Source organism: Leptinotarsa decemlineata, unplaced genomic scaffold, assembly GCF_025532065.1.
Source record: "Leptinotarsa decemlineata unplaced genomic scaffold, Ldec_3_MD MMD2_tig00000505_RagTag_RagTag, whole genome shotgun sequence".
NCBI classification, from domain to species: Eukaryota; Metazoa; Arthropoda; class Insecta; order Coleoptera; family Chrysomelidae; genus Leptinotarsa; species Leptinotarsa decemlineata.
In genome coordinates, this window is record NW_027412549.1 from 10,871,885 (window position 1) to 10,886,738 (window position 14,854).

At 34.6% G+C, this 14,854-nt stretch overlaps 1 protein-coding gene across 1 annotated transcript in view; it reads left to right on the forward strand.

The window, feature by feature from the left end:
• Window positions 1-14,854, forward strand: part of LOC111507722 (juvenile hormone esterase) — a 54,583-nt gene that overhangs the window by 20,137 nt on the left and 19,592 nt on the right. Inside the window, 2 exon segments of the mRNA XM_074173922.1 lie at window positions 12,750-12,906; window positions 13,297-13,679. Coding sequence (XP_074030023.1) covers window positions 12,750-12,906; window positions 13,297-13,679 — 540 coding nt within the window.

Genomic DNA, 14,854 nt, shown 5'->3' on the forward strand with positions numbered 1-14,854 from the left:
AAGATCAAACTTTTTAATCTTACACACTAGTGTTTAGATCATATTTCAATTCAATTTCCTAATTTCAATCCGTTGAAAATTTTCATGTTGGGTACGTTGGTACGTTGAAAAATTAAACCTTATTGTTCGTAATGGTATGAAGGTGGTTCAAATATAAATGCATTTCAACACACTCCATTTTGTAAAAAAAAATGTTTTTTCATTTTTCGATTCAGTAATCTGCATCCACTAGTTTTCTCCATACGCGCTGTTTTCAAGTGCTATGAAAATATACACTGTGTCCAAGATAAGAATGAACAGCATGGGGATATCGGAAACGGTAAATGGTACGGGGTTAATTGAATTAAAGAAAAGTAGCGCATTAATGTGCCCAATAATATGCCATTCAGGAATTTTTAATTCAGGAATTTAATTTAATTTTAATAATATCCGAGAAAACCGAAATTTGAGAATTTCGTTTTTATTTTCTTCTAGCTTTATTTTCGAAGGAAATGTAAAACGAATAGCTCTTTTTCGTGACACTTGTTATGGACTACACGATAACGTAAGCAGAATTTTTCTGCGACGTTTTGTCTTTTAGAAAACATCATGGGTCGAAACTATGATTTAATTAACCATTTCTCGCACAAAATGAAAAGTAATTACTTAACCTGCTTTTCTTCAATTTTAGATAGTATCCGATGGAAAAATGTCATATTTTGATACATGAAGTAAATTGATTAGTCTTATTTATAATAGATTTTAACTTACCTCTTGCCGGAATATTTGCGTTGTTGAAGATGAGTCGCAATATCAAACGTTTAGTTTATAAAATGTAATTGTAATGTAACAGGAGTTCTGTGGTGGCCGTGGTAGTGAACGGACGTGCTGATAACGTCCGCCCACAAAGAAGACACGTAGATACCATGTGCTATCGTGGGGCTCCTTTTTTGTGTTGTGTTAGTCAATTGTGATAATGACTGAAATGTGTGAGTAAAAAAAAAGTGATGAATGAAGGGCCTCCTTCATTTACGCCGGTATCCAGGCCGGGGTGGTTCGGATAGGGAGCTATATTTGTGGAAAAAAACCAAAAGGTCTCCCAAGCAGGAGGCTACGAGTAGTCGTCCGTTTAAATTTTGATAGAAAAAAATGGCTCGATAATATTTTCGTTCAGGATACCACACCACACATTAACTTTCTGAGATATTTGGTCTCTACAATTCACCACCCAATTTGGATTTTGTTCATTCATAATTTCCCTGCATCCATAAACAATACTCCATACGGCGGATTTTATCTCCTTCGTGCAAAGTATGTAAAAGTTTGGATTTGAACGCATTTTATGCCTCTTTAAACACCTCCATATTTTACTGCGGCTCATATTGAGTTGACGCGATAAGTTTCTCAAGCTAATTCTATGATCAGCTTGATGAGCCGCCAATATCGTATGATCATCAATATGATGTTTTACAATTACTTGGCCGGTGCTCACGAATAGATTATATATATTTTATCTACAGTTCTAGGGTGTACAGCTACCTCTAGCGGGTGTCTTCTATCAGATTCAGCGGCCGCTTCACGATAAGACCTCACCCCTTCACCAACAATTAAAACAATTTCAATTTTTGCTTGAAATAACAGACGTGCCATGTTGAACTTTGTCAATCAAAATGAACTGATATCAGTTAAAATGGGAACTTCAGAAATATTAAAATATGAACAGGAACTCACGAACAGAAAACAACTGGAACACAGGAACAATATCCAACACAAATACAGGAACAATAAACACAATGGGAACAAAAACACGTCAGAAACAACGGTGATTCAAAGAACAACAATACTAGAAACAACAAATGCAATTAAAACTGGTCTGGGGGTTAATACAACAAGATCTTTCAACAATATTGGCAGGTTGACAGTAAATATCAAATAGCAACTGTTTTCCATGGTGATTTCAGGGCACCGCATGATTCGATGAAACTGATGTAATTCAATCCCTTCAAATGATTTCAGACAACAATTCAGTAAGTAGGTAAAATAATCTAAATTCTACCTGTTCACCGAGTGCGATTTTTTCATTAAAAATTAACAGTTGTTTCGGTGTTGCAATGAATATGAAGATTAATTTTGTTTCGGATGGTAAAATGTTTCCTCAATATTTTGATAAAGGACCCCGCACATTTCTTATGAGAAATGGCTTGCCTTAAATTCTACCGAAATTTTGATATGTTGTATTTCTTGATGTGCTGATTGAAAGTGTTCACAGTCAAAGCTCAGTTTTCGAGATGTGAACATTTGAATAGAGATTTTTTCCATTTTTTGCAGTTTTTGCTCATCAATCGAGAGCTCTCCCTTCTGGTTGGGATACAATTTGGATGTTCAGCAACCAGAATTAGTTTCACGAATAATCTTCAGTTATAATAGATGCCGCCATCGATAATTTCTCATACACTGCTTCACACTATCTCGATAATCTGAGAATGTGGTACTGTAACATGAGATAGGCTCAAAATAAATGAAAGCATCTCACAGAATCTGTAACTTTCATACCTGAGAGTACTCTCCAGATAGAATGAAGGGGTTCAGGTATTGGAAGCGAACTATTTTGCGCCGTAATATGTTTTACCTAAAAATGGGGTGTTCCATGGCGAGTGGCGGACAGTGTATATCATTTTGGCCAACCACATTCAGGTGAAAGGTGCGTTTTGAGCATTTCCATCAGTCCTGAGAGTTTCATCGTTCTACCTCGAATATTATGGAAGATACTGGGGTGTTTCCATGAGAAGTGAGACACACTGTATATCTCAGTTCCATACCACCAATACACGAAGAAATTTGGAAAGATTATCAAGGAACTAGGTATGAAGGTGGTTTTTTAAATAAGTCATACACTACAGAGCCCTTCAGGAAATCCAAAAGACATAGTCGAGAATTCGGAAAAGTCTGGAAATATTATGTAAATGTAAAATATTGTAAAATATTATGTAAAATATTATGGACAGACGAAACGATCTATCAAAATAAGATATTAGGAACACTTAGCACACCTAAAATATGGGAGACCAAAACAATCAGCAGTCGCCCATTATATTTTGCAACAAAACCATTCCATAGACTTTAGTTCATTGAGATTAGTTCGACAAGTTAACAACAGGCATCTAGATGCCTATGAGAGTGTAGAAATAAGTAAACATATAAATGTTATGAATAACGATGGTGGACCAATACCCAATAGTATACTATACGGCTTGTTAAAATAACATAGGACACATAGTAAAATTAATTTAGGATTGGTAGATGAGGCAATATTGAGAAATTAATTTAAGACGCAGGTACCTAGAAGAGGTATTTATGGTATGAATAAGGATAACATTGTAAGTATATTTAGTTTATTCTTCCTCTTGAAGATGAGGTGATCGAAACACGTGTCGAGGTGTTAAAATAATGGTTTGGTGTTGGGGAAAAAACTCCAGTAATATTCAGATACCAACGATTACCAAACGATCAGCTACTGTAGTTTTGTGGAAGTATAACAATATATATTATGTAAAAATAAATGATTGCAAACGAAAGTAGGAGAATACTACGTTCTCTTCAAATTTAGAAAATATTCCTTTCCAGACCCACTGTCCTGAATCGTGAATTTTCTCCTTCAATGAACTTGTCCCAAAAAAGCATGAATTTTTCGAAAGCCAGAAATACTCATAACTTTACTTTCGCCTAGGACTACAGAAATGTTTCTAATCGTGTGGGTCGCCTGAATCTAACACTCAAGAAGGACAAGGCTGACCGTGAAAACCCAAAAATTTCGAACATTACCATCTTAAACATATATAATGGAGTCGGTTGAAACATAAAAAATATAGTATTTATTCGAAACGATCAATGTTGTTGCATGATTTATTATAACAAATCTCTCATACTTGTATGTATAGTATGGGGTAAGTAACAAAAATATGGAACACACGCATTAATATTCAACAGATTTTTTTTCTAACTGAAAACCCAAAATTGTATCAACTTTTGAATTTTGATTGGAATATTTGATACTTTCTATAAAAATCACTTTTCAATGTATCACATATCTGCACAGCTTGCCTGATTTAATCAGGCACATCTCAGATATTTTCAATTTTTGTTTGAAAAGAGGATGCCGTCATGGTTCGATCCGATCCAATAGAACTTTTATTAGGTATTGTATTACTTGAAGAACATGAATAAACGATAAAGTCTTTGTGTAATAATTGGTGCTGTTATAAGTACATTATAGTTCGTGTGTGAATCAAAATGGTCACTATATAGAATGAAGAATATTTCGACCAACTATTAGACACCATTTCACCTGACTCTGTGAAAAAATTGTAAAAAATTGAGAAAATACCAACTAACGCATGGAGAAAAGTACCGACAAAAAACATGGAAGTATTGTTCATGGTATATTCAATTGAAGCTTGTTTCATGGAATATGTAGTCGACACGATGCCACAGAACCGAAATATTATTTTGTATCTGCCTCCTCATCATTTCAAACTTAATCACATTGAACTCGTTTGGGCTCCAGTTGAGGGTATCATTGCAAAAAGAAACACGATATTTGAAATCAAAGATGCTTCAAGAAATCCTTAAAAATGTTGATTTGGAAAGATGAGAAAGATAATAATATATTGAACATGTTATGAAAGAAGAGGGCAACATGTGGAAATTGGATCATTCAGTTGAAGGAATTGTAGAACTTTCAATTATAACAATCGACGAAGATTAATCGGATTTATCCAATGATAACACACCATAATTTTTGGTTATACTCAATATCTCCTTGAATGAACATATCTATTTATTATTATGTACAATATTGATTGTATATGAATGAATGAACATATTTATCAGTTTTAACGAGTGTTGTTGATCGAGTATCCAAACGTACGCCACATAAACCTATATAAACGACCTTTTGTTTGAAACCGTTTGCGATACAAAAATAGGGTGGATCTGGTAAAGTATTATAAACCTTCCTATAACAGCAGGTGGCAAATCATAACGAAATCGCAAAAATTTGTTTGAGCACCATCGTCTATAATGAGCATTTATTCCTTTCAACTATCTGGAAACAGAATATTAAAACGATATTTGTAGTAAACTTGCAAATGTATCTAGCATAGTATCTAGCATAATGGGTTCATTTCAGTAGGATCAGATTTTTGCGTCATCTCATACACTCTGTCCAAGATAAGAATGAACAGCATGGGAATATCGGAAACGGTAATAATATGCCATTTAGAAAGTTTTAATATTCCGAGTAAAACGAATAGGACATTGCCATGACCACTTTGTAAGGACTACACGATAAAAAAGTAGAATTTTTCTGCGATGTTTCGTCTTTCAGAAAACATCAACTTTATATTTTTATATCGGCTGAAACTAAAGTTTACCCTGTATACGACTCTATTTTTCATTGTGAATACAGCAACGTATCACACGATACAATTTCATAACCATTTCTCGCGCTAAACGAAAAGTGATTACTCAACCTGCTTTTTTTCAATTTTAGGTAGTAAGCGCTGGAAAAATTACACATAATGTTCTGTTTTCATAATCTACTCCTGTTTGGAGAAATTTTTGACATATTTAGAAATCTGTTTAAAATCTGTTTTTCCGTTAATCAGCTGTCGCCCTCATACGAACGACAACTCTCCGAAGTTGAGAAACTTGTGCGAGCTAAGGACTAACGAGGTCTTACCTTTCAACGTATGATTCCTAACACTTTTACCGTTCCTACTTCTATATCTTGTTACCAACCTAATTTTTGTTGAAAATGAAAAAAGGCAGCTTTTCGAATACTGAAATTGTGTTAATGCTGCACGTGCGTACTCTAATGAATATCCTGAGAGGCGACAAATTCATTACAAGTTTTCAAATAACCCGCTGTTATTTTCTAAGCACAAGTACGCTAATCCACAGACGAATTTAAAACTTGAGTTAACATATTCGGAACAATATTGTTAAAGGATGCAGTAACCAATCTCAGCAAATCTCCTTCATTTTGACAATTATGAGAGTTAATTTCATTCTTGATATATACCCAAAGGAAAAAGTCTAGTGGGGTTAGGTTGGAGGAACTTGCATGGCCAGGATGTATCACTACTTATAGTGATACTTTTTCCAATCTACTGTCCTGGGAAACGACGGTTCAAATAATCACAAACAATTCTAGCGTTATGTGCTGGAGCATCATCTTGTTGAAACGAGCAGCTGTATGTAACCGCTAAAGGCAAATTATATGTTGCGTCTTCCAAATCATTTACTAACAAATTTATATATTTGGTAAATTGTTTTGATAGATAAAAGGCCCAATGACATTCGTAGCGAAAATCCCAACCCTAAATATTGATTTACCAGGTTGTTGCCTCTCTGGATATTCATTAGAGTACACCCGTGCAGCATTAACACAATTTCAGTATTCGAAAAGTCGCCTTTTTCATTTTCAACAAAAATTAGGTTGGTAACAAGATATAGAAGTAGGAACGGTGAAAGTGTTAGGAATCACACGTTAAAAGGTAAGACCTCGTTAGTCCTTAACTCGCACAAGTTTCTCAACTTCGGAGAGTTGTCGTTCGTATGGGGGCGACAGCTGATTAACGGAAAAACAGATTTTAAACAGATTTCTAAATATGTCAAAAATTTCACCAAACAACAGTAGATTATGACAACAGAACATTATGTGTCATTTTTTCCAGCGCTTACTATCTAAAATTGAAAAAAGCAAGTTGAGTAATCACTTTTCGTTTAGCGCGAGAAATGATTATGAAATTGTATCGTGTGATACGTTGCTGTATTCACAATGAAAAATAGAGTCGTATACAGGGTATACTTTAATTTCGGCCCATATAAAAATATAAAGTTAATCTTTTCTGAAAGACGAAACATCGCAGAAAAATTCTACTTTTTTTATCGTGTAGTCCTTACAAAGTGGCCATGGCAATGTCCTATTCGTTTTACATTTCCTTTGACAATAAAGCTAGGAGAAGATAAAAAACGGAATTTTCAAATTTCGGTTTTTCTCGGATATCTCCGAAACTACTCGGAATATTAAAATTTTCTAAATGGCAAATTACTAATGTTTCCGATATTCCCATGCTGTTCATTCTTATCTTGGACACAGTGTATAAGATGACGCAAAAATCTGATTTTACTGAAATGAACCCATTATGCTAGATACATTTGCAAGTTTACTACAAATATCGTTTTAATATTCTGTTTCCTGATAGTTAAAAGCAATAAATGCTCATTATAGACGATGGTGCTCAAACAAATTTTTGCGATTTCGTTATCAGTTGCCACCTGCTGGTATAGGAAGGTTTATAATACTTTACCAGATCCGCCCTATTTTTGTAACGCAAACATTTCGCAAACAAAAGGTTGTTTATATAGGTTTATGTGGCGTACGTTTGGATACTCGATCAACAACGCTCTTTAAAACTGATAAATATGTTCATTCTGTTTATCTATTCAAATCTGTTCAAATCTGTTTTTTCGTTAATCAGCTGCCGCCCTCATACGAACGACAACTCTTGAGAGTTGAGAAACTTGTGCGAGCTAAGGACTAACAAGGTCTTACCTTTTAACGTGTGATTCCTAACACGATACATTCCTAACATTCATATACAATCAATATTGTACATAATAATAAATAGATATGTTCATTCAAGGAGATATTGAGTATAACCAAAAATTATGGTGTGTTATCATTGGATAAATCCGATTAATCTTCGTCGAACGTTATAATTGAAAGTTCTACAATTTCTTCAACTGAATGATCCAATTTCCACATGTTGCCCTCTTCTTTCATAACATGTTCGATATATTATTATCTTTCTCATCTTTCCGAATCAATATTTTCAAGGACTTCTTAAAGCATCTTTGATTTCAAATATCGTGTTTCTTTTTGCAATGAAACCCTCGACTGGAGCCCAAACGAGTTCAATGTGATTAAGTTTGAAATGATGAGGAGGCAGACGCAAAATAATATTTCGGTTCTGTGGCATCGTGTCGACTACATATTCCATGAAACAAGCTCCAATTGAATATACCATGAACAATACTTGCATGTTTTTTGTCGCTACTTTTCTCTATGCGTTAGTTGGTATTTTCTCAATTTTTCACAATTTTTTCACAGAGTCAGGTGAAATGGTGAAATGGTCGAAATATTCTTCAATAATACAGTACCTAATAAAAGTTCGATTGGATCGGATCGAACTATGACGGCATCCTCTTTTCAAACAAAAATTGAAAATATCTGAGATGTGTCTGATTAAATCAGGCAAGCTGTGCAGATATGTGATACATTGAAAAGTGATTTTTATAGAAAGTATCAAATATTTCAATGGGTATTCAGTTAGAAAAAAATTCTGTTGAATATTAATGCGTGTGTTCCATATTTTTGTTACTTACCCCATACTATACATACAAGTATGAGAGATTTGTTATAACAAATCATGCAACAACATTCATTGTTCCGAATTAATACTATATTTTTCATGTTTCAACCGACTCCATTATATATGTTTAAGAAAGTGATGTTCGAAATTTTTGGGTGGATGCTTTTGAGTTTTCACGGTCAGCCTTGTCCTTCCTGAGTGTTAGATTCAGGAGACCCACACGATTAGAAACATTTCTGTAGTCCTAGGCGAAAGTAAAGTTATGAGTATTTCTGGCTTTCGAAAAATATATGCTTTTTTGGGACAAGTTCATTGAAGGAGAAAATTCACGATTCAGTTTCTAATGGACAGTGGGTCTGGAAAGGAATATTTTCTTGTTCTTTGAATCACCGTGGTTTCTGTTGTTTCTGTCGTGTTTTTGTTCCCATTGTGTTAATTGTTCCTGTATTTGTGTTGGATATTGTTCCTGTGTTCCAGTTGTTTTCTGTTCGTGAGTTCCTGTTCATATTTTAATATTTCTGAAGTTCCCATTTTAACTGATATCAGCTCATTTTGATTGACAAAGTTCAACATGGCACGTCTGACACTTCAAGCAAATATTGAAATTGTTTTAATTGTTGGTGAAGGGGTGAGGTCTTATCGTGAAGCGGCCGCTGAATCTAATAGACGACACCCGCTAGAGGTAGCTGTACACCCTGGAACTGTACATAAAATACATATCACGGTCCTTTTGGTTTTTTTTCCACAAATACAGCTCCCTTTACGTGGTTATCCGAACCACCCGGCCTGTATACCGGCATAAATGAAGGGGGCGCTTTATTCATCACTTTTTTTTTACTCACACATTTCAGTAATTAACACAATGGACTAACACAACACAAAAAAGGAGCCCCACGATAGCACATGGTATCTGCGTGCCTTCTTTGTGGGCGGACGTTATCAGCACAGAACTCCTGTTACATTACAATTACATTTTATAAACTAAACTTTTGATATTGCGACTCATCTTTGTATTCAACAACGCAAATATTCCGGCAAGTGGTAAGTTAAAATTTATTGTAAATAAGACTAATCAATTTACTTCATGTATCAAAATATGACATTTTTCCAACGGGTACTATCTAAAATTGAAGAAAAGCAGGTTAAGTAATCACTTTTCATTTTATGCGAGAAATGGTCAAATAAATCATAGTTTCGACCCATATAAAAATACATAGTTGATGATGTTTTCTAAAAGACGAAACGTCGCAGAAAAATTCTGCTTACGTTATCGTGTAGTCTACCTTTGGATGTGAGACACAGCATGATTTTTCAGTTAGATGGTTCACCAGTTCACAATAGTGGCATAACAAGGATTTGGTTGAATAGGAATCTACCTATGAAATGGATTGGATCCAATAGCCCTCTCGTAGTATGGCCACCACGATCCCCAGATTCAACTCCACTGGATTTTTGTTCATGGGGAAACTTGGAAAATAAAGTTTATGAGGATAGGCCAACAAATAAGGAAGATCTCCGTGCAAGAATTATACAAGCGTGTAGAGAAATCACACCTATAGAACTAAGGAGAGTTGGAGGAAATAAGTCGCATAGAAAAATGTGTTCGATTGGAGGGAAATTTCATAGAAGGCACGAAGATATAAAATTGTCAACAGTTGAATCATTTGAAATTGATTGTTTTGTTTTTTAATTGAAAATGTGACTTTGAAAGTAGTACTTAGAAAGAATTTTGAACTACATAACATTTTTCGCCACAAAATATCCTTGTTTTTTTTTAAATAATGGGAAAATGAGAATATGAACTAACATTAACTATCCTAAAACCTCACTGATTACATGTTTCTGTTCCTCTTACAAAATTACCATTTTGAAAGTTTTTGAAAGTCAAGATTTCGATCATTCTTGACCTAAACGTTTTCTTCCTCATTATATCATCTACAATACCCCTACTGGGTATTGTAGATGATATTGGCTGCTATTTTCTGTATTGTGCGTTTTTTTTTGTGAATCTCTTATGTGTGAGAGGAAAAGTCAAAAGACGATGCACTAGAGAATTCAGCCCAGCACGTTTGTGCTGTCCACAGTGATGTGAACTGTCAGGAATACACCTGTACGTGCTTGTTTCCTTTCTAAATACAACTCATACGTGAATTTTCTTGATGGAAATCTGTTATTTGAAAGAAAAACATAGTCCTCAATATTCGATTTTTTCTTATGGAATATCGCGAGAACATCATCCTTAGCCATATCCTAGGAAAATACTCCGACTTTTCTTTGGTTTCCATTTCGAATCTGCTCATGAACAGGTTTGCCAGGTAGGGGACAAGAGGTTACCCATAGCCTTCCCCTCCTGTTGTTCATAAAAAACCTTCTACCTGGAAAAGGTTTTGTTCCACACACAAATTAGTAAGAGAAACGAATTCATCAATTTCGTTATTATTGAATTTAGTTTTCTCTAGTAATTCCCTGAGGTATTGTAAAGTCCGTGGAATTGGGATGCTAGGAAATAAGAAACTAAAATCAAAGGAAAACAAAATATCACCTTCTTGCAGAAAGATGTTTTCTGTATGTTGTATGAACTCTAAAGAGTTTTTTATACCAAAATCTGATTCCGCAATAGGCAAGCCTTCAAACTCCTTAGTGAGCCACTTTGCTATTTGGTAGATAGGAGATCCAATAGCATTGGTTTTCCTGGTTTGTAGATTTTTAAGAGGCAATATAGTTTTGACACCGATGGGTTGGAAACTTGTAAGTTCAATTTCAGTTGTGGGGTAAGTATGTACGTGCAGGTATATTGGACAGCAGAAATGTGCTGGGCTGAATTGTCTAGTACATCGTCTTTTGACTTTTCCTCTCACATATGAGAGGTTCCCAAAAGAATAACATACAATACAGGAAATAGCACCCAGTTACGGTTTCTCGAGGGGTGTTGTAGATGATATAATAATAGGTTCAGAATTATCGAAATCTCGACTTTTAAAAACGACGAAAACCATGGTATATTTCTCAGTTCCATACCATCAATAAACGAAGAACTTTGGAAAGATTTTCAAGGAACTAGGTATGAAGGTGGCACTTAAAACAAGTCATACACTACAGAGAATACAAAGTCGAGAATTCGGAAAAATATGGAACTTTTGAAATTGAATGTAAAGACTACGATGCGAAATATTATGGACAGACAAAAATATCTATTAAAATAAGATATGAAGAACACTTAGCACACCTAAAATATGGAAGACCAAAAAAATCAGCAGTCGCCCATAATATTCTACAACAAAACCATTTCACAGACATCAGTTCATCAAGATTAGTTAGACAAGTTAACAACAACAGGCATCTAGATACCTTTGAAAGTGTAGAAATAAGTAAACATAATATTATGAATAACGTTGGTGGACCAATACATAATAGCATACTACATAACTTGTTAAAATAATATTTTAACTATTAGATTTATCCGACTATTACAAAAGGACACATTGCAAAACTAATTTAAGACTAGTAGAGAAGGCAATATTGTGAAATTAATTCAAGACACTCAAGGCGCAGGTACCTAGAAGAGGTATATATGGTATAACTAAGGATAACATTGTTAGTATATTTAGTTTAATCTTTCTCTTGAAGATTATTACGAGGTCTTAAAATAACGGTTTGGTGTCAGAAAAAACTCCAGTAATATTCATTACTACACCAAAAGTTCGAAATAGTGCATCACAAGAACTTGGTATCTACAGATCGTGAAGAGAGATGAGTTGATTGATCAACTCAACCTCTTCTTGTTTCAGGTATTCAGATGATCAAATTGATCTTTTTTCATAAGTAGAAGTAGAAATAAATTAGAATTAGTGAACTTTCTTGACGGTATGTTGAAAACTATTTGGATTCAACGGCTATTATTCGCCTTGTAATGTTTTATGTGGAGTTCTTCTACAGGTCATTGTAACGTTTATTAATTGATTGTTTTACGGTTAATCACTCCCACTGAATGCACAGTGTCAACCATCAAAACACTTAAGCATATGTGCACACAAAAATCACTTTTAGCTTTCAGGAGAGTTTGATACTAGGGGACTCCCCAGTAGTAAACTCGAGGACCGTATTAATACTGTTTCATTACAATTCGAAGTGGTGCAACTCTAACGTCTTCAATGGATTGCAACTTATATGAAATGTGTGGTTGAAATATAGTAACATGAAGAATAATGAACAACTGTTCTATTTTAGCATACATACTATTTTTCAAAAGTAAATATGTTTTCCAAAAATACTTGTTGAGATCTCATAAAAATTTTAGTTTTGAACTCCAGATTCAAATTTCCATTTTTTCAGAATCCACAGACTATCAAAGAACTGTTGCCAGTATTAGTTTGGATATATGGAGGAGCATTTCTTCATGGCAATTCTTCAGCAAAGTTCTACGGTGGTGATAATTTTATAGATCAAGATATCATTGTGGTAACATTTAATTATAGAGTGGGTTTATTTGGTGAGTCAAATTGTTAAGTATCAATAACATAGTTAGTGAATTGATTCGCATTATATTATTTAGATATAAATTTGATCACCCCTACCATAAGAAATCAAATCTTTTTCACTATTTGTACTCCTACTAAATGATTCTCTGTTACACTAGTAACTCCCTCAACATCCACAAATTGGAAATCATCAGCGTCTACTACTTGGAAATATCTTTTTCATCTGATATTTTACGGTTCAATCAAATATTTCAAATGAATGAATGCATTTTTGTAACTGGGTTTTTTTCATCTGTTTGAGGTATCTCAAAACATGTACACTAAAAGCATAGTCGTGTGTTTTGATGGTATGTAAGAACCGAAATATATATTTCATTCTCATCGTAAATTAACTTTTTCAGGTTTTCTCAGCACAGAAGACATGGCCAGTCCTGGAAACTACGGACTCAAAGATCAGAACCTTGCGCTGCGCTGGGTCCAACGAAACATCAAAAAATTTGGTGGTGATAGGAATCGTGTGACAATTTTTGGTCAAAGTGCAGGAGCTGCCTCTGTCCTTTATCAAGTGTCTTCTCCCAAAAGTAAAGGTCTCTTCCGAGCAGCCATTTCAAGCAGTGGCAGCCCTCTGTGTCAGTGGGCATTCCAAAAAAATCCCAGAAAACTTGCTGTTGACGTTGGTATTGCAGTTGGTGTAAATACAATAAATACCAGAGATTTAATTGAGGTACTCCGCAAGGTGGATGTGGAGCAACTGAAACATGCTTCGAAACTAATTGTTCTTGTGGTAATTATTAGGCAATATATTTACGTTTGTTCTTGAATTTTCCATTTTCTTACCGATTTCAGAAATGAAATTGATTTTTTTGTGAAAAATTGAAGTCTTCTAGTTCTACACAGACAGTGGATTGAAGTGAAATTGAATATTTTTGGGAGCCTATCAGAACATAGGACAGTATGGTAACAATAATTCAACTTCTGGAACCGTGGAGAATGTCTTTGTTAAGTTCTTAGTAAATTTGATTTTTGGTTGGTTCCAGTGGATTTTTTATTCCTTTATATTTCAGTTGGATTTTCTCAATTCAATCTAGGAAAAGATACTTCATCTTGATCTTTTCTTCCAAATAGATATGTTCAGAACTAGACCAAATTCAGCAAATTTAAATATCTCTAATATTTCAATGATAAAACAATATGAATCACTAGAGCTCTTTACTTTTCACTCATTTACATTTCAAAAAGCTCCCAGGTAATTTGAATAAATTTTGGTATTTCTTTCTAGATGATCATGTTAGTGTAGGTAGTGCCTTTGAGATGAAGGCTACCAAATGGTTGCCCCCATTGAGGCTTTGTTCACGAGATGGAGCTATTACTAGGTAACAATCTTTCTCTTAGTCGAGCCGCATTGAAATTAATTGAGTCTTGGGCGTAATGCTGTTTGAGAGGGATCTTCACTGCGCTGACGAGTGGAATTACCTCGAAACTGGTCTGTAGGTGATCTATTCGAATGATTCCAGCAAGTCCAGCTGCTGGATGAACGAGACACATCTGCGAGACTAACCTCTCTGAGATATCTTGCCTAAATGTCTGTCGGATATAATCCACTGTCCAGCATGGTTTTAGCCGGGAAAGAAGTTGTTTTCCAGCAGACATTTGTTTGAACTGTTTATGATTCTGAAATTCACTGGATATTTCAATAGTGAATCAGTGCGGAATGGAAGCAAAACAAGAGAAGAAATGAGATATTCAATATAGAGCGTATGAAACTGAAATTGATTATTATGAGAAAGGCAAAGCAAAGATCGAAAACAACAATACCGAATGAATGAGAATGCTTACATTATTCGCCAGGAGAGGAAAGGACAGTAACAATAATTCAAGAGAAGAATTAGAAAACGATAGTTACCTCCTAATGATGCCAACCTACTGGTCATTTTTTTCATTCAATTTGTGAGATAACAT